Genomic DNA, 21207 nt, shown 5'->3' with positions numbered 1-21207 from the left:
GCTCCAAAAAGATGAGCATGACTCAAAGCTAAAGGTATTAAGAATTAAATGGCTCAGCTCAGAATCTCTATCCAAAGCAGAGCTCCTGTTTGTTTCCAGTACCTGTTTCAGAAGTGTTGTCATCCATCAGTTTTTCCTTTGCAAGTTGAAGTGTGTCTAGCATCTCTTTAAATATGCCATCCAGGAGTCCAGCCTGCTTGCACTTCCTAAAAAAGTCTATTTTTCCTGTAAAAATATAGAACACGCACTTTTACTGAAATTGTGTTTCAGCACAGTCACTGCAGTATCTAGAAGCCCCTTACACAACTGTAGCAGCTCCTATTCGCCCTCTTCTGGATGTGATTTGGACAACAGCTAAAAAACTACAGTCATGGCTATTCATGCAGATTTCTGGTTGTTCTAATTTTAATTAATTTGCCTTATTGCAGGTCTACTTTATATGTCAACTTTGTGGCTGTGGAATAACTAGAAAAATGTATGTACTATTTTTTCTTAGTCTGTGTTAGGGCAGCAGAACAGTCATCAATTATGCTAAAAAGGCTAGGAGGCACGTGTATGTATACTTTGTATTAAAGTGTGAACCTCCTTTGTTTTGAAAAACGATAAATTGTGTCTTTATTTGAAAGGCTTGAATAAAGACCTCTGGAGATGGTATAACAAATCCCATGATTAAAGCAAGGGTTCTCAATTAAAAGAGCTGCTGAACACTTATAAGCAACTTTGGACAACATGCCAAAAACAAAAAATTACTATTCGCTCTGTGTTTGTTTCTTCGCACAACATTTTCATGAAAAGAGGCTGTTTTTTCTACGGTCATTTGCTCCTGCAGGGTTTTTTTGGCATCTTAAATCATGATCTTACATTTTGACATCAGTGATTGTGAAGAGGATTATGAGGATGCAGCTCTAAGAATTAGGACTTCAGGTGGAAAATAAATTACAGGAATAAGTGCCAGTTAAAAGACTAATGTATATATATATTCTTATTGGGGAGAATTTGAGAGAAAGGAAGCAGTTCTGCTTATTATACAGGATGTCTTAAAATGTACAAATAAAATATTCCAGTATTTTTATGAGGGTCTTCTGATAATTGAAAGACAGTTGTAGGAGTAATACAGATTGGTATAATTTAAAAAAAAATGGGAATGTATTTCAAACTCAATGAATTTAGCCACCATACATAGTAGGTAAATGCCACTTTTGCCTTACAACCCTTTTTTCAAATACAAAATCTCTCAAGCCTGGTCCTACAATAAATTGCACAATTCTAGCTACATGGATAACATAGCTGGAGTTGACATAGATTAGGATGAATTATTGTGGTGTCTACACCTCTCTGGGTCAACGGGAGAAACACTCCCATTGACTTACCTTACACATCTAGTTCTGGTGAAGCACTAGAGTCAACAGGAGAGCAATTAGGGATGTAAAATTCTGGTTAAAAAGTTAAATGGTTAAACAGAATGTTTAACTAGTTAACTGTGAGCCTGTGGCGGGGAGCTGCATTGGACAGGCTGGGTCAAGCCCACCGCGGTGCGGGTGGGGGCTGCTCTGGTCAGGCTGGGAAGGGCCTGCTGCACACCAGCGTGCTGCTTCAGCCCAGCTGGACTGGACCATCTGCCGCTCGGGGCACAGCTGGCCCGGTCAGGCTGGAGCACCCTCCTGCCTGTGCAGTTGGCCCAACTGGGCTGGAGCAGCTCCCCACCCACATGGCATGGTTGGCCTTGCTGGGTGGCACAGCCCCCACCTCTCCTGTCCACAGCACGCCAGTAAGGCTCATGCTTACTGGGTAAGTGGTTAACTAGTTAACCCTGAATATCTCTAAGAGCGCTCTGCAGTCAATTTAGCAGGTCTTCACTAGACCCAGTAAATCAATCCTGGTGGATTGATCACTATAGCGCTGATACCAGGTAAACACAGACATACTCTAATTATTTGGGAGAGTAATCCCAATGGGTAATTACAAGAATGCTTTTTTGCAGTATAAAGAATTGGAAAGGAATGCTACTTACTAAGCAGGCTGCTTGACAACTTGCTTTACTACAGAAACATTCAATTACAAGTGCTAAATCAAAATAGAACACACATATTACAATGCATTTTATAATGTAGTGTACATCCACTATTCAAAGATAGTGCTTCCCTTTGAAGTAATAATTGCATGGTGACCTAAAACATTTGAGGAGCTCATTACCAACCAGCTGTAACGGGAAACATCTTTGAATAGTTTTTGTACTGAAATGGGCTTGACATCCTCTCACCTGTAATCCTAACTGGTTACTGGCCTCAAGTCTCCTCATTCTGTTAGCCACAACAGGGTTTTTCATAAATTAGTTAACAGTTTTTTGGTGATTTTCAAGGCCCTCACTGCCCCGTTGCAACACAAAATTAAGGACTAAAAAATGCAAAATTAAGGACTAACACCCACCAATGTGTTATATAACTTATGGCTCTAAGGTGCCACAGGACTGCTCGTTGTTTTAAAGCCCCTACAATGGTAACCTTACCTTCTGCCCCCACAAGCCCACATCATAGCAGCCTTCTCAATATCTCCCCCGATTTGCTCCTCCTTTCCCCTTAAAGGAGGCTAATGTTAATTTTCCAGCTAAGTGTAATTTTCCTTGCTAACTGTAATCTACTTTTATATCTGGAGGGAGGAGAGTAGGCAGAAGCTGAGGCGTCCATGTTTGCTATGAGCCTAGGGATGAGGAGTTCTGAGACCAGCACCCACTCAGCATAGAGGGATTATATAACCACTGAGGAGCCACCGACTCTTATTGGATAATAATGACCCTCTGCCAAAGTAGAGGGGGTTTGCTCCCTACACGATTATTTTGAAATCACACAGCTGTTCTGCAAAACAGAATCCCTCTCCCTTGCTAGCCTGTGGAGAACTGGCTAACTGAGAGAAGGAGGAAAGGTAAGATTGTGATTCAGCTGCTTTGCAGCATGTCTGACCCCAGACTGGCCATTTCAGTACAATTTATGATAGCATCAAAGAGCTGTAATAATATGAATGGTTTCTCAAACCTTTGTGTTTGTTATGTTTTTTCCTTAAAAGACGTAAACTATTTTCTGCTGCTGTCTCTTCAGTGCTCTATTGAAAACAAAACAAAATACTGTACATTTATACCAGTAGGGACATTTACTGCTTAGAGTAAAGAAAACAACTATTTCTACATTTACTAAGGCTATGTCTACAATACCTGCCTTAGCAGCAGCACGGCTGCACCACTGTAAGGTCTCCTGTGTAGCAACTCTAGACCAGCTGGAGAGAGTTCACCTGCCAGCATAAACCACCCCCAACAAGCAGCAGTAGCTGTGTCAGCAGGAGGGGGTCTCTACTGACCTAGCACTGTCCACACCAGCACTTTTGTTGGTAAAACTTATGCTGATCAAGGGTGTGGGTTTTTTTTATATTCCTGACCAACAAATGTGTTAGTGTACCCAAAGCCTGAGAGAGAAAAATAGCCAGTATTTAAATAGTTACACCTAGTTTGTGTAAAGTCATTTAGCCTGTGTGTTTACAATAAAAAAATAAACAACCAAAGAAGGGCAACAAAAAGGATATGATTTAAAAAAGACCCTCTAAACCCTTTTCTGATTTTAGTGTTCTGATTACTATAAATAACCAAAATAAACCCATATTGAGATAATCTGTAAGTGAAATTATAACTTGCTGTATTGGTATGATAGATGTACCAGTCTAATGTTTAATCCACAAATCCATGGAAGTGGATAAGGTGTTCGAAGGATATGAAGCTGTTGAGGGAAAAAAAATTACACTTTGGACTATTCCAGATCCCAGAGATGTTTCTGGTTAGTACTGTGACAAGTGATTTACGCTGAATTAACTAAAGGCATATGGAGGCCTTCTGCATCTTATTGCCTGTGTCCGTGTTCATTTCTGAAGTACTCTCAGATGGGGAAAACTGCAGAAGTAGCGCTGCATGCATGCTGGGCCAAATTCATCCTTGGAGCAATTCCACTGTTTTGTAGCCCAGTGTCTCCCACATTTCTGAATGTCTGTCGGCTACAGAGAGGAATAGAACAGCCCAGGCATCCAGAATTGGGGGACACTTGCTAGCAGAAAAAAAATTCTGGGTAAGAACATTTCCTATTTAAGTGGATTTATAGACAAAGATTAGTTTGTCTAAATATGCTTATCTACCAATCAAAATAGTACTCTGAAAGCTGAGGATTCTCCATACACCCTCTTTTGGTTTGCCTTTAACATCAAGGTTTTGGAGTTGTAGCAAATATTTGTCTACAGAAGAAAGCTTGACATGTCTTCCCATGGAAACGTAGGAATTCTCCTTCTCTCTGTTAGCAGGGTTGTCACCATGCATAAAGTGTATCCTGCTCTTTAGAAACCAGTGTGCTGCTCTCCAGCTGAGAACCAGAAGACTGAGCTATGATTTTGTCCTGAACTCTGAGCTCGGTGTGGCATCCCCTGAAACATCTGTGCCAGCACATTTTTCGTGTTTAGAATATAATCAAGTAATGAACTTTTACATCCTGTCATTTTAAATATCTTCATAATCATGGGTGTAACTCGGGATGTTGGAGGCTCTCTTTAGCTTTTTATATCCATAGATCACATATATGTATTTGTAGTGCACTCAGGTGGAATTTTAACCCCATGAAATTCAATAGGAGCTTTGATGTGGATTTCAATGAAGCCAGGATATCATCCTGAGAGTCTAAATAAATTGGAGTGAAAAGTCTGCTTTACAAACAAAAACCACAGACATGTTTTGGCCTAAGGCCTTCATGAAAGTCCAGAAGCAGTCTTAGGTTGAGAGAGCCTTCAGGTTAAGATTTAAAATCTGTCCATATAGTTGTATTGTAGTTTCTCAAATGAAGTAAATGATAGCTAAAATGAATGTGAGTTACTAATAAAGGGATGCCAGGTGTTGGCCCATGATAATGCGGTATTTGGCTATCTAAATCCTCCATGTTTAAGGAAAAATCACTCTTCTCATATGCTTCAGAATCCTGCTGCCCTAGTATGGCTGATTGTCATATCAGACAATGATGTCATAGAATCTCATGTGTTTTCGTGTGACCTGGCACTTTACAGAAGAAATACAAATCAGGAAAAAACAAACAAACAAACAAACCACCTTTCTGTATAAGCCAAGATCACAGTCACAGAGCCAAAACCGCCCTGGGTTTAAGTGGCCACAATTCCAGTGCAGTTGCACTAGATGATTCCAGGGTAGAATTAGCTCCACTCAAAGTATATGTGAAGGTGAAATGTATTGCTCCAAGGGAATTGCAAGATTGAAGTAAGGAAATATAAACTGATGTACAGGAAATCCAAGGAACTACAGACCAGTCAGTGTCACCTCAGTCTCTGGAAAAATCATGGCAGGGATCCTGAAGGAATCCATTTTGAAGCACTTGGAAGAGAGGAAAGTGATCAGGAACACTCAGCATGGATTCACCAAGGGCAACTCATGCCTGACCGATCTGTTTGCCTTCTGTTATGGCTCTGTAGATATGGGGAAGGCGGTGGACATGATATACCTCGACTTTAGCAAAGCTTTTGATACGGTCTCCCACAGTAATCTTGCCAGCATATTAAGGAAGTATAGATTGGATAAATGGACTGTAAGGTGGATAGAAAGCTGGCTAGATTGTTGGACTCAACAGGCAGTGATCAATGGCTCGATGTCTGGTTGGCGGTCGGTGTCAAGCAGAGTGACCCAAGGATCTGTTCTTCGACCGGTTTTGTTCAACATCTTTATTAATGACCTGGATGAAGGGATGGATTGCACCCTTAGCATGTTCTCAGATGACACTAAGCTAAGGGGAGAGGTTGATATGCTGGAGGGTAGGGATTCAGTTCAGAGTGACCGAAACAAATTGGAGAATTGGGCCAAAAAAAATCTGAGGTTCAACAAGAACAAGTGCAGGATTCTGCACTTGGGACGGAAGAATTCAAGGATTATTATAGGATGGGGACTGACTGGCTAAGCAGCAGTTCTGAAGAAAAGGACCTGGGCATTACAGAGAGGCAGAAGCTGCATATGCGTCAAGAGTGTGCCCTTGTAGCCAAAAAGATTAATGGCATAGTAGGGTGCATTAGAAGGATCTAGAGTAGTGATTATTCCCCTCTATTCGGCACTGGTGAGGCCACATCTGGAGTATTGCGTCCAATTCCGGGGCCCCTGTTACAGAAAGGATGAGGACGCATTGGAGAAAGTCCATCAGAGAGCAACCAAAATGATTAAAGGGCTGGAGTACATGAGGAAAGGATGAGAGATTTGTGCTTATGTAGTTTACAGAAGAGAAGAATGAGGGGAGGATTTGATAGCAGCCTGTAACTACCTGAAGAGGGCTTCCAAAGAGGATGAAGAGAGGCTGTTTTCAGTGGTAACAGATGACAGAACGAGGAGCAATGGTCTCAAGTTACAGTGGGGGACGTCTAGGTTGGATACTAGGAAAAACTGTTTCACTAGGAGGGTGGTGAAGCACTGGAATGGGTTACATAGGGAAGTGATGGACTCTCCATCCCTAGAGCTTTTTAAGTCCTGGCTTGACAAATGCCTGGCTGGGTTGATTTAGTTGGGGTTGGTCCTGCTTAAGCAGGGGGTTGGACTCAATGACCTCCTAAGGTCTCTTCCAACCCTATGATTCTATTAAATGTGGCTGCTCCTGTGAGCATGGCTCAAGTCATTGCCTGATTTCCCATTTGTGAAATATGCTCACACAGTCTCTTGCTGAAATCCAGCTAAACTCATAACACAAAAGTGGATTCCTCCATGTCTTTAGCTACAATGGTGGGTAGGTTTGAAATACAGCTACTTGGATTCCAATTACCATTACCATTTTTTCCGTGAAGGCGGAAGATTTCATTCCATTCCTATTCCTCTTATTGTCTGCATCTAGAAATCAAAAGACAGCATTTTTAGACAAAAGATAGATCATTTCACACTTAATTTTTACATCTGTCATTCTGGGGACTATAAAGGCAAACACTTTGGATAATAGTCACAGCATTTTAGCTTCCCTGACTTTCTAACATTTCAGATGGACATTAATTTAATGAAATCTAAAATATAGCTGAATCACTAAAGATGCCTAAAAAGGCATGTAAATAATTACACATTTCCTCTAGGATTTCTTTCCTCCTAAAATTGTAAAGAAAACTTCAGATTTTTAACTCTACATTGCACAGTAATTTCCACTCCCGAGTTTGGGCTAACAGGCAGAAGTAAAACATGTATTTTTAAAAGAAACATTTCAAATAAGAGTTGTTACAGATAGTTCAGAAAGCAGTTTTAATCTACAAATGAACCCATGTTTATTTTAATGCAACTCATGACTAGAACTATTTTGTGAATGTAAATTTATTCAGAGAAATTTACCACAAATCACCTCATAAACAGTGGTCTTTCAAACTTTAACCAAACAACCTCCTGAAAAACTCAGAAAAAAATTCTATATAGAAACAATTTTACTTTTGTGTCAGGTTTGTGTTGTTTGTAAAGTATTTAGCAATGTTTACATGAAAACAGGGATCTTTGTTCTTAAAAGTTCACCTGCTCCCACTTTGTACTTGCTGCCAAAATGTGTCAAACTTTCTTAGATAACATGCTAGCTCCCATGGAAGTGATTCCACCATTGAAAACAGAGACTTATGACTTCTGGCAAGGCATAAGCAGCAAGCGCAGATAATGAACTGAAGAACACAGATGCTGTTTTCATGTAAATGTTCTTAGCAAGTGAAAAAACCCCAAACCACTGAAACCCACAAACTGGAAACAGAACTGAAAAAGAGGCTATACAATCCTTCTTTATTTCCAAAATTAATTGCCTCTGTGTGGTCAAATGTGTGAAGGTATTATTATTATTTATTATTATTATTATTATACACCACTCTTTTGGGAGGAACTAATCAATCCATTTTTGACAGTAGGGCCAAATCTTCAAACGTAAGAGCCTAAAGTTAAGTTTATAATTAAGTGCCAAGTTTCCATTGGTGCTGAGCACCCACAGCTTCCACTGACTTAAAAGGAGTTGTAGGCACTCTGAACTGTTTCAAAATAATTGTATCATTTATTTAGGCACTTAACTTTAGTCACCCAAATTTGAAAACATTCATTCACACACAAAGAGCTATTCACTAAGAGCGCCCCCTTGTCTAAGCATATGTCTATGCTGCCCACATTACAACTCTGCCACTGCAGCATTGTGAAGTGGACAGTGTAGTCATGCTGTATCTCCAGGGGAAGCTCTCTTGGGATCATACCACAAAATGGTATGGCTACAGATTAATGAGGCACTCCATGGGTTTTTTATCGCCATCAGATCTCACAAATTAAGGAATATTTGTACTTGGTGAATATTCATTGGGTTTAGAATGCAATATAAAAGCACCCATGGCATCAATTAAAGCCACGTTTCATAAAATAAAATGTCCACAAATCAACAGAGCCACCCACAACTAAGAAACGAAGCACTTCACCTTCCCCAGAAACATTATTCTCACTGCAATTCCCAAATGAAAAATAGATAGAATTTCCAGTATTCTTTTCAAGTCTATTGCTCTAAACCATCTAAGGTCTTGTCTATACTTACTTGGAAGGTTGAATTAAGATACACAACTCCAGCTATGTTAATGGCCTAGCTGGAGTCGACTTGCCTTAATTTTACCTTCAGCGCCATCTCCACTGCGGGAGGTTGATGGGAGCAAACACTCCTGGCAACTTCCCTTACTCCTCATGAATCAAGGAGTAATGGCGTCAATGGGGGAGCCATCAGCATTTGATTTAGTGGGTCTTTACTAGACTCACTAAATCGAACTCCGTAAGATTGATCATTGCAGCGTCAATCTTCTTGGTAGTGAAGATGTGGCTTTAGACCAGTGGAGGAAGTGTGTTTCAAAGATTCCCTTATGAATGGACATCACTCCATCTCCATCCCTCCAGCTTAAGCACCTCTACTGATATTAATTGCAGCAGTATTGCGCTGGAAGAGAGGCTGTTCTCAGGAAACCTAATGGTATTAGTGCACTTTTTTGACCCAATCAGTAGAAATTGATGGTATTGTCTTTGATGCAATTTTGTTTACTGCAAGAAATGTACAAAGTCCTTCACTAAATACAGGAGGAACCAAAAATAAAAGGAGTAGTTCCTTAAGGTTGAGCTACACTCTGTGAAGTTAGCTTGAAGTAAGTCATCTTGCATCAACCTATTTGTGTACATGTCTACACTCAAACTGGTGTCCTGCCAACATAAGTGCCTCCCTATGGGGACACAGTAATGCCATCCCTCCAAACAGCATTGAGACATGGTCAACCCACTGTGGTCAATTCAGTGCAAGTGTAGACACCACACAACCCAGTGGTGGGCAACTTGCGGCCCAAGAACTACATGTGGCCCATCGGAATTCTATGTGTAGCCCATGAGACATTTTATTTACTATTGCCCATGATTCTGCTGGTTTCCGTCTGCATAATTTCTTTCCTACTAGTATTACTGTAGTGACAGACACTTACAGCTAGGGCACATGAAGTGAAGGGCGTACTGACTGCATACAACATTGACTGTGAAAGCCATGTGCTCCCGCTGCATTCAAACTGCTGCTATGGTTCATTTGGCACATCCTGCAAACTCTAGGTATGCAAGCGAAATTAGCCAAACTACCCTATCCTGGGTCCATTTGCTGGCCTAGGTTGCCCATTGCCCAGCACTTTGGATACCTCCAGGGAGCCACAGACACAGACTCCTGCTGTTTCCCTCAGCAAGGAGAATGAGGGACATACAGCCTGAGGATCCAATTATGCCACAAGACAGGATCTTTCCAAAACTCCACTGCAGTCTAGACAATCCCAGCAACTGACCATGAGTGAATCCAATGTCAGGGAAGGAACCTCAGGTAACCCATTACAGCAGGGGTAGGCAATAATTTTTGAGGGCAGGGCTCCTCCAAGAATTTGATAAGAGGTCAAGGGTTGCACTCTTCCATGATATTAATGGAGAAGGTGCAGGGTCTGGGATGGAGGATGGATGAAGAAGAGAGCTCAAAGTAGGGGAGTGAGGTGCAGGAGGTGGCGTGCAGTATGGGAGTGAGTTTGGGTGAAGGAGGGAGTTGTGACCTGATGCAGAGGACTGGGATGCAGAGTCCGGGAGGAGGTATGGGTGCAGAAGATTATGACCTGGGATAGGGATGTAGGAGGAGGTGCAGGGGTTTGAGCAGTGACTTAAGGCAGGAGTATATGGGGGGAGCAGAGGGTTGGAGAGGAAGGGAGTGGGTGGGATGCAAGGTGCAGGCTCCGGCTGGGAGGTGCTTACTTTAGGTGGTTCCTGTCCAGCAGTCCAGCCAGACCCTGGCACAGACTCCCTGCCTTCTGTGCCCCCCCACAGCGCTCAAAGCAACCAACTGCAGGAGCCATGTGCTCTCTGCATGCCCTTTGGGTGGGTGGGGGGGAAGCGCCACACACTGCAAGCACAGCCCAGGCAAGATTGTGCTGGGGGCAGCGCACAAAGCTCCCTCCTCCTGGGGCATGCAGTGCACAGAGAGCACCCAGCCCCCACAGCTGGCTGTTTTGAGCATTGGGCCATGGGATGATGGCAGGCTAGAGACAGTGGTTTGGCATGTCACATCTAGCCCACCCTTATATTATAATGCTTAAAAGAGCAGATGCCACTGACCCCAATGTTGTAGGGCACTAGAACACAAAGATGCACAGTTATTATCTGCTTTTCATTCCCCTGTAGACTTAGCCAGGGACCGAGGAGATATGGGCGTGGGTGGGAGGCACAGGCAGATCAGTATGTACCCTTGAATCCTGATGGGAGACAACAATGAAACTTCCATGGACATACTTTGCAGTCCTCTTCCACAGGTTTCTAGGGATGGTAGAACTCTTCCCCACATCACTCCACAGTGACTTTGGCATCACCATTGCCATAAACAGGCTAGCTGCATATGGGCCCGGATAGCTTTGGGACACAAGCAGCAGCTCTGCTCTCTATGGGTATGTCTACACTACAAAGTTAATTCGAACTAACAGACGTTAGTTCGAATTAACTTTGATAGGCGCTACACATGCAAACCGCTAGTTCGAACTTAATTCGAACTAGCGGAGCACTTAATTCGAACTAGGTAAACCTCATTCCACGAGGACTAACGCCTAGTTCGAATTAAGTAGTTCGAATTAAGGGCTGTGTAGCCACTTAATTCGAACTAGTGGGAGGCTAGCCCTCCCCAGCTTTCCTTGGTGGCCACTCTGGGCACCACCAGGGAAACTCGTCTGCCCCCCTCCCGGCCCCGGAGCTCTTAAAGGGGCACGGGCTGGCTACGGTGCCCATGCCAGGTGCAAGCCTGCCAGCACCCAGCCAGCAGACCCTGCACCTGGCACGGCTCGAGCCAGCCACCCGCTGTCACCCAGCCCTCCGCCTCTTCCCGGGACCAGGCTGGCGGCTCCCGGGAGCCTGCCCGGGTCTGCAAGAGGCGGGCGCCCGCCTGGTCTAGTGCGGACATCATGGACCTCATCCACGACCTCCGCACTTGGCACAGGAAAGTGGCCGTCTAGGGCAGGATAGCTGCCAGCCTGGCCACCCAGGAGCAGATGTGCATGAAAATCAGGGTGGCCCACTGAGACCCCCAACCCTGAGCCCTGAGCTTAGAATGGCTGTACTGGGTCAGACCAAAGGTCCATCTAGTCCAGTAGCCTGTCTGCCGACAGTGGCCAACACTAGGGACCCTGGAGGGGATGGACCGAAACAATGACTAAGCCATTTGTCTCGTGCCATCCATCTCCAGCCTTCCACAGAGGCCAGGGACACCATTTCTACCCCCTGGATAATAGCACTCCATGGACCCAACCTCCATGAATTTATATCACTTCTCTTTAAGCTCTGTTATAGTTCTAGCCTTCACAGCCTCCTGCAGCAAGGAGTTCCACAGGTTGACAATTTGCTTTGTGAAGAACAACTTTCTGTTATTAGTTTGAAGCATGCTACCCATTCATTTCATTTGGTGTCCTCTAGTCCTTCTATTATGGGAACTAATGAAGAACTTTTCTTTATGCACCCTCTCCACACCACTCATGCTTTTATAGACCTCTATCATATCCCCCCTCAGTCTCCTCTTTTCTAAGCTGAAAAGTCCCAGTCTCTTTAGCCTCTCTTCATATGGGACCTATTCCAAACCTCTGATCATTTTAGTTGCCCTTCCCTCTCCCACCCTCTCTCTTCCCCTCTCCCACCTCCTTTTCCCAGTGTCCCCGAGTTCTGTTAAATAAAGAGAGTTTCTATTTCTGAACACACGTGTCCTTTATTTTGTACATCAGGAAGGGGGGCTAGGGAGGGGTGAGTGGATGGAGGTGAGGAATGGGGTACGAGCCCCCGATGGGGAGGACTGGGATGGCTCTGCGGGCTCCTCGGGGTGGAAGCTCTCCTGCAGCCCCCCGATTGACCCCCCCCGGATGGCAGCCTGTGGCAAGTGCAGCCAGGCTGATGGCTGAGTGCTGTGATGTGCCGAGTGTAGGCACTCAGGGCACTCCAAGACAGGACTGCTTTGCAAGCGGGGAACCCCTGAGAACTGTCTGTCCGGGGTGGGGGTCAGGACCCTTTAAGCACAACCCTCGGCTAGCCTGAGACAGCAGCTCCATGCTCTAAGTCCTATTCTGATGCCCTGCCGGCACTGCTTCCGGCCATCCTTAACCCCAGTTCAGGGTCCACTCAGTGTGGACATGCTAGTTCGAATGAGCAAAACGCTGATTAGAATGAGCAAAACGCTGATTCGAACTAGTTTTTAAGTCTAGCTGCGCTAAGTCGAATTAGTTTAGTTTGAATTAACTAATTCGAACTAAGTTAGTTCGAATTAGTGCTATAGTGTAGACGTACCCTACGTCTTTATTGCCCTCAGGAGTGACATATCAGCTAGAATCACCATCGCTTATGGAAACTGTATTGTTTCATTCAACAGAATGATTCCCTCCTCCTTACCAGCCCTGGCCAAAACAGAACCCTTGCTGGTGTTGGAGGATAGTGCGGTGCTGGAGGGTAGTGCGGCTGCAGTGTCAATAAGCATGTCGTGCTTAAAACTTTAGCAGATCAAAGGAAGAGAACTCTGAAACTTAATTTTCACATCCTGTTGTATCTCTAAATACAACACTTCTGTGTGTTTTATCTGTAACTTCTGCTGCTTTGGCCAGGAGGGCTCTCTCTTCTACAACTGCAGAACACTTCACCATAATAAGGAGGAGAAAGAAGACGACACAGGAGGACATATAGTGAGATCCTGAAAGCCAGTGCTGCACGGAGCATGGAGGGTGGATGTTGCTGACTGAATGGAGAGGGGCCCAAGAGTTAAAGATTAAGATGCATCAAGACATAATGGGGCTTCTCTGGCAGCAAACACGAATGCTGCAGATTCTTACTGACTGACGGGTCCAACAGCCACAGTCTCTCCACATGGCATCGAAGGCTTCATCCCCACCCTTACCACTACACACTGACACACAATAAGAAACACAGCTTCATATACGCTTATTGGTGAGTGGTTAGGATAGCTGTATGTGTAGTCAAAATGAATTAAAATGGACATGAATGTTCTTTCCTCTATTCTCTTCATTTATTTCAGACATTTTTATTCTGTTTTATCATTGCACATTGGTTTGTTGCACTGCTTTTGGTATGCAATATACATCTATTTTTTGGTAAAAAATTCATCTTTCTTACTTAACACCACATGCTGCAGAATGTCAAGCGCTACTCAAAGCATTTACTATTTGTTATTCCACCGGGTGACAGAACTCAGGATCAGTGACAAACAGCATAATAATTATACATGGACAGCAAGCACCGCAGTGCAATTAATAGGTGACAATAACAGACAGTGTTGTATATGCCAGGTCCCAAGAGTAAGGGTAGCATAGCCTTACTCAGAGACATCCCCTCCCCACCCCCATACAAAGCAAACTCAGCCAAAAAAGCTTCTGGGTGGCTCACACTCCTTTTATATTAGGTAGGGCTGATGCTTACAGTTCCGTTAGCCGAATGTGAGTTCATACCTATCTTTCTGAACGGGGTTTTAACTCAATCCACAACCAGATTTCACAGTGCTCATAAAAATACTTAAGCAGCATTTTACAGTCATTAATTAAGCCTATCTAAACTCTGAAGTTTAATAAGTCTTCCATATAAAAGTGATGCAGAAATTTGTGTTGCCAACCCAGGGCTTGTTTACACTGGCAAGTTACTGCACTGAAACTCTCTCGCTCGGGGGGCAGGGAGGAGAAATCACCCATATGCCGAGCACAGCAAGTTTCAGTGCAGTAACTTGCCAGTATAGACAGGGTTACAGTGATATGAGCTACATTCCTTGTGGAAGTGGTTTTCCTAAAGTGCTGGGAAAGAGCTCTCCCTCAACTGAAGCTGGGACCACACAATCGCTTTAATGCTGGAAGTATAGACAAAGCCTCAGTGAGCAGTACTCAGCTGTAGGAGTGGACATTATATTACTGTCCTAGAATAATATTAGATGATACTGTGATTCTGGAGAGGACATAGTTTTGGATGAGATATGAAATTGGCCTCGCCTTCTTGTGGTCATTACAAAACCCACAGAATTTCTCCCTAGTTTTTATCCCAGGTTCAATCAGATTCAGCTTTCTTTATTTTCTATTCTGTATGGCTTTAATGTGCTACAAAGCTGAGGTGTTTCACTCTCAAACTGGCTGCATTTAAGTGACAGATGAAGAGGTCTTTATATGTAGTTTATATATCAGTGTTACATTTATAAAGCTCTTTGGGATCCTGCAGAATGATGCTACTATAAAGTACTCTGAACGAGAAAAATGCTAATTTGAAAAAGTTTAATATAACTACAAATACAATTCCCAAAATGACTACTATTTTAACAGCTCTCTTTTGGCAAATCAAGTGTTAACTTGTGCATCTTTAGTACTGTTCTCATATTTTACAAGCCATTTTGCTCAGCCCAGTAATATGAAAGTGCAAAAGATAAGAAGCACGTGTGAAACTGTGGAATGTTTTTAAAACAAAACACTTAAGTCAAATGTAGATGCAAGACAACTTTCTGAAAATGTTGCTCTGTCAGCGTTGGCATGTCTACACAGCAGGGCTAAACTTGAAATAAGCGACGCAACTTGAGCTACGTCAATTGTGTAGCTTAAGTTGAAATAGCTTACTTCGACTTTGGGCACATCTACACAGCACTTATTTCGAAATAGAGCACTCTTCCCCCGAATTCCCTTACTCCTCATACAATGAAGTTTACAGAAGTCAGAGTAAGAAGCCCGTTATTTCAAATTTATTTCGAAATAACAAGCTTGCTATGTAGACGCACTCTATGTTAGAAATAACGCTGCTGTATACATGCCCTATAAGAGCCATAGAAAGAAGTTATGATCTTAAGTACATATTTTAGAAATTTGAATCTGTTAGTCTGTCTCTCTGTCTGTAAGTCCAAGAACTCTTCCTAAACAGTTAGAGCTAGGACCACCAAATTTGGTATGCAGCTTCCTCTTATCATAACTCAAAGCAAGATAGCACAACAATACCCCTAAGACAATGGGATGTGCCTGGAATTCAGTTTCTTCTCATAAAATGGAAAGAGATGGGTTGGTTAGGAGGGATAGTTATACTACAGAATGACCACTGAAAGGCAGCAAGGGGTCAGAGATGGGGACTGGGACAGCACTAATCCCACTGGGCCAGCAGGAGGGCAGGGTAGAGAAAGGGACAGCTACCTACTATATATTTCAGAGAGTTTGTTTGTATGTCTATTTCTCTGTGTCTGTCCTCCCAGCCGAGGGACATGCACCCCACCCCTGGCTGTGCCAGCCGCAGTTGCCATGGAGAGGCGCTTCTCATCTGGCCCTCAGCTGCTGTAGTGAGAGAGGACTGGAGTGGTTCTCTCTCGCTAGGGCAGCCTGCATACTGAACCCCGCATCCCCATCCCCAAGCAATGATTTTAATGAAAAACAAAACAAACATTAATTGAGTTAAGGATCCGAAAAATGCCAGGTAAACGTGCTAGTGTTAAATACCTCAGATTCTCAGCTCATGCAAATTAATGTTCTATTGAGAATCTGGTCCACGCTATTTATATTTTATAGTTTTAACATTTATTTGAGAAAGCTCACAACAACTTTTAAATAGAAAATATTTAAGTAAAATTCTTTGAGTTTTCTATGCAAATCATAGATCTCAGTCGACCCATTTCTGCAAGATTTGAAAAAGAGTGAGACGGACTTTGTTCAAATGAATTACTGACCCCTCTCCCTGCAAATAATGTAGAATGCATATTTAAAAAAAATACGCCATTAAAGTAATCAAGCAAATCAAGTCATTAAAGAAACTCACCATAATGATTGGTCCTTATGCCTGGATCATGTTTTGGACAGAACACTCTACAATATTGGTTCAATTTTAAAAATGAGAGAGAAAGAGTATTAATATGTAAACAATGTTACACTGACTTTGATTTTCAAGATATTTTCCCTATTTTCACCAGCATCCATACTAATGATACAAAAAAAAATTGAACACAAAACTGAACCTGGTTAAAACTCAAATTTGAAAATTATCCTCCTCAGCAATGAGCCTTACAGCAGGCACTTTAATAATACATACTCCTGTAACTTTATTTATAGAACTTGACTACACTCAAATGCTGTTATGGCACATTTTTGAACTAACATATAAATCACCATGTTCTCTTGTGACATGGTCCGTGATGCATTTTCACAGCCATGAAGTTGATAGGGCCCTATGTAAAATCCCTCTCCTCCTCCCCCCCCCCAAAAAGCGTGGGTTCTATCCCCACAACATTTGCTCCAAATTAATGTCCAAACTAACCTCTATCAATGTTGTCATTCTTGGCCTACCAAATAATCCAGAGGTGCGTGTATTTTGTTATGTTAGGACCAATACTGGAGTAGTGCCTTGCCTTTTCTTGGAAGTGGTAACAATAATAAAGTCCACACCCTCAATGACAGAGTAAGCTTTAACGGTGATCATTCCTTAGTACAGGAACAGGTGCTATGGATTCTGAGCACTCAAAACTGTACCAAAATATCAGCAACCTATAATCCCCACATTTAAAATAATGAGGGAGAACCTCTTTTCTCTGAACAACCAGCACCAGCTATGGTGCTAAAGTTACAAAATTCTAGTACGTGCAGATACCACCATAACAGTGGGGCTGAGAATATTTAGAAGACTTATTCAAAGCTAGTTTAGTTCTGTTGGTCATCAGAACACATAAGAAATATGAGAAGTTCTTTTGCGTTGGGACACAGAGTTTTCCACTACCATGCCAGGTACTGAACTAGAAGGAAAACTACCAAAACTTTCTAAGTGAGATGGTCCCCTAGAGAATGTGGCATACCTGAATTGGTCTCTCACAGACACTCTACCTTGTCGGGCAGAAAACTCTGTCTTTATTGATAAGTGTCTAATAAAAACTGTATCTCAGTTTTAGCTCCATGGTCTTTTGGGATTCTGTCAGACTTATGGATATTGTCCCAGGGTGGGTGGCCCTCCAAAGGAAAGAGAAAGAGGAATTTCCTGTCTCTGGGAAGGGCATCATGAAGGCAGGTTGGAGAAAACCCCAGGAAGCTGAGTAGCTTTATAGATATGGCCTATAAAAAGCAGGGAAGCCCCGAGAGAAGATTCCAGAGTCCTTGAGGAGGGAAGGGAGTCGGGAAACCTGCTAAGAAGGTGTCCTCCAGAGAATAAGCTCAATCTAATGTGCAAAGAAGGAATTCTGCTGTGCTCAGGAATAAGGGGTGCAAAACAGGGAACTTCAATGTAGTGTGAAGGGGCAGAAGGAAGATCTGTCTGGAGTTTTATTTTCATTTTTAGTTGAACCTTCATTATCTTGGAAGGAGACAGAACTTAAATATGACCTGGTTGGATGACTGGGCTGTGGAAGACAGAGACAGACCATAAACAGGGCCAAAGCAGCTATGGTCAACGGGTACTAGAGCAACACCGCAACCTGACACCAGCAAGTACTACTCCAGAGAGTAGAACTATCTATATATTCCTGTCATTAAATCAAGTTTTTTATTCATTGCAGTACTCGATAGGAACGTTTTCTCCACAGCTCCCAAATACATATAGTTTCAAACATGGCAGGGTTGAGAAGGACTTTTTGGTAGGACATATACATCGATGCTTTCAGCATTAAAAAAAAAGTTAACCTCTATTCTAACAATGCTATCAAAATGTACAATTAGAAAATGGTTTGTTAAATACCGGTAAATTCCTTGTCCTCCATCAGTTTCTAATGCTGCATCATCACACAGTGCACAAAAGTAGTGATAACTCCTGCGGCAGTTTTTTATCTCACACCCCACAGTGGCTCCTTTCTTGCGACAGAAGTTGCACATCTACAGCAGGAGGAATTGTGTTTTTAGCATGTATATGCATTTTATAATGAATAATTAAAAGCTTATACTGGAGAGTAAGTATCTTCATCAGTGAACATGCTTAAATCTTTGACTCAGCCTCTCTATTTTCCTGTTCAACATGTAAACTCACTCTTCCAAATCCCAACTCAGCTTATTTTTCAACCAACTTTCTATTATTCTCTCTGTTCTCACAACATTATATTTAAATCAGTTAATAGTCTTAGAAGTGATTCAATGATAGTGGCAGTATCTGCTCAGTTTACAAGTATACAGACGTTGAGTACAATTTTCAAAAATGCCTAGCATATAGCATCTATGTCAGTAGCTCATATAAATGCCATAAACAAAACTTCATGGTCTAGCATGCTACTGTTATTATAAACGAGAAAATATTTGAAAAAGTTGTCTTACCAGCCGCTTTCCTCTTCTGATTTCATCCTGAACTGAGGCCACATCAAACCTTGTCTCCTGATTCTCTGGGTTATGCTCTTCAGATTCTACAAATCCTGAGGAATACAACTACGAACAACAAGAACAACAAAAGACAGCAATATTTAACAGAGAGTAAATCAGTGAGAAACTCTGATGTATATCAGTAAGGAATTATAAAAAGTAGATGGGGTTTCCATTCAATATCAGGCATGAGAACTGTGCACTTCAAAAATATGCATTTTTATTTAACCCACAAAGCAGTGGGTCCCTAAATGGGCAAACCTGTATTTCTTTGTTCGTAATAAGCATCATCCCATATTAAGTAGGGAACACTGCTTAGCTTTTCCACCCTCCTATAAGTCAGAAGCGGTGGCACTAAACTCCGCCTACTGTTAAAGAAGATTCCACATTAAAGGAACATGGCATTTCTGCAGAGCCTCCTTGATAAGCCATCATACTATCCAGTCCCCCTTTTTTGGCCAATCAGCCCAGTAGGTTTGAAACACAACGGGAACTTTCAGGAAGTCCTCAATGTGGTATATGGCAAAGACCGGTAATGGGACATTGGAGAAGCAACTTAAATAAGTTGAACAGTGACTGCAAAAATGCAACAGAAATGTATGTGTGAGTACTTGCTGATGTACTGAACGATGTCATTAACAGGGATAATTAACTACATATGATTTAGGGATGTAAGTGACTAGTTGACTAGTGATGCGACTAGTCACTTCCCTTCCCTTGCTGCATCTATCAGAGAGAGGCAGCAAGGGGGGAGAGCAGGAGCTGGTGCTGGCACCGGCACCGTCTTCACAAGCCAGGTAGAGGCACAGTGGGAAATGGCAGAAGTGAGGACTGAAGCAGTTTCTACTTGGGCTGATTCTGCTGCGATTCTGCTTTTGAAATGTACATGTACAAGGTGCCAGGACTGCTTTTGAAATGTACATGCTACAAACACAGCAAGAGCAGTAAGATAGCTGAACTATTAAAAGGAGAAATAAAAGAGAAGCAAAGGATCCGTGACTTATGTTATCAAAAAAATAAAAACTCCAGTTTAATGTAATAGGTAACCTACACACTAAAATAATAATGTCTAGGTAGAGTTATAGCAAGGAAAGTGATTGCAAAGATGGCACCTTTTAACTCAATAGAAATGCTCCCTGTGAATTTAAAAACGTGCCTGCACACTTAATGCAAAACAAACCAATTTAGGAAGAGGGCTCTCTCATATGGGTCTCCGGAATAGTTAATTATGGTCCAAAGCACAGCCAAATTCAGCTCTTAAGTTAACCTAGATGAGAGCAGAATATGATGTCCAGAATCTTTATTATTGGTGCTGATGTGAAAGAAGGAAAGAACTCAGCTTGACTTTCAGATTCCAGGATAAGACTGCACACTTAGTAGATATAAGACATTTTATTTATAGTCAGAATCAAAATAAACCTAGAACCTCACAAGAACATTTTTACATAGTCAAATCTTTAATGAATACCACACTTAATTATTCCTTATATATTCAGACACACAGGAAACTGCCATCTTGCCACCTTGATCATACAAATGATGGCCCTGATCCTGCAAAGACTTGCAACATGTTTATCTTTGCACACTATAAGAAGTCCAATCCCATTATTGCAATCAAAATTACTCACATTACATTATCTTTAGCATGTGCATAAATCTTTGCAGGAGTGGGCCAGGGACTGAAATAACCTATTTTGCCATTCAAAATCATTGGAAGAAACAGGGTTTCAAAGTTATTGCAAAACAAGTTCATTTTTCTTGTGGCTTCTGCTTATCTAATGTTAAGGCAGTTTCTATAATTTCTAAATTTAACAAGGGCTAACCAAAATATCAAACTTGTCTTGAACTCTGAAACCTCTGATGGCAGCGAGATGGGCGAATTAGTTGCAAAACAAATATTTTCAGTCCTGCTTTTTTGTTGTCCTTCCTTCTACTGCCTACTAAGATCTGGGGCCCAATCCGGTATTGTCTTACAACTTATGTAGCTAGTTATACCCATGAAAACTGGATGTCAAATATTAATATTCTAATATAACACCACTTTACAGTAACTTGGCACTGATGACTATTCAAAGAGCAAGGTAACAGTGAATTAGCTAGTTTTTACTCTTTCTACATGCCATTTTGACTCCTGCATTAGTCTTCTTATTCCCCTTTAGTTCAATGCATTAGCTATTTGGGAAAAAAATAAAACTCTCTAAAGCTCTAATCGCTGGAGCTCCAGAAGACCGTGAAATAGTAAATGATTCACTGCATTCTGAAACAGAGAGGGAATGAGTTTTGGGTTTTTTTCTAGAGCAGAGATTCTCAACTTTTCCAAATTACTGTACCCCTTTCAGGAGTCTGATTTGT

At 42.2% G+C, this 21207-nt stretch overlaps 1 protein-coding gene across 3 annotated transcripts in view; it reads right to left on the bottom strand.

The window, feature by feature from the left end:
* PHF11 (PHD finger protein 11) overlaps nt 1-21207 on the bottom strand; it is a 32128-nt gene that overhangs the window by 5126 nt on the left and 5795 nt on the right. For all 3 annotated transcript variants that reach the window (XM_075919072.2, XM_075919070.2, XM_075919071.2), the window contains 6 exons: nt 18814-18921; nt 18248-18381; nt 16349-16395; nt 6834-6892; nt 3030-3096; nt 103-225 (listed from right to left, as the gene is read on the bottom strand). In XM_075919072.2, coding sequence (XP_075775187.1) covers nt 103-225; nt 3030-3096; nt 6834-6892; nt 16349-16395; nt 18248-18381; nt 18814-18921 — 538 coding nt within the window. The remainder of the gene's footprint in view (nt 1-102; nt 226-3029; nt 3097-6833; nt 6893-16348; nt 16396-18247; nt 18382-18813; nt 18922-21207) is intronic.

Source organism: Pelodiscus sinensis, chromosome 1, assembly GCF_052426305.1.
Source record: "Pelodiscus sinensis isolate ZL-2025 chromosome 1, ASM5242630v1, whole genome shotgun sequence".
NCBI classification, from domain to species: Eukaryota; Metazoa; Chordata; order Testudines; family Trionychidae; genus Pelodiscus; species Pelodiscus sinensis.
The sequence above is the reverse complement of the archived record's forward strand: the minus strand, read 5'-3'. Positions and strand labels throughout refer to the sequence as shown.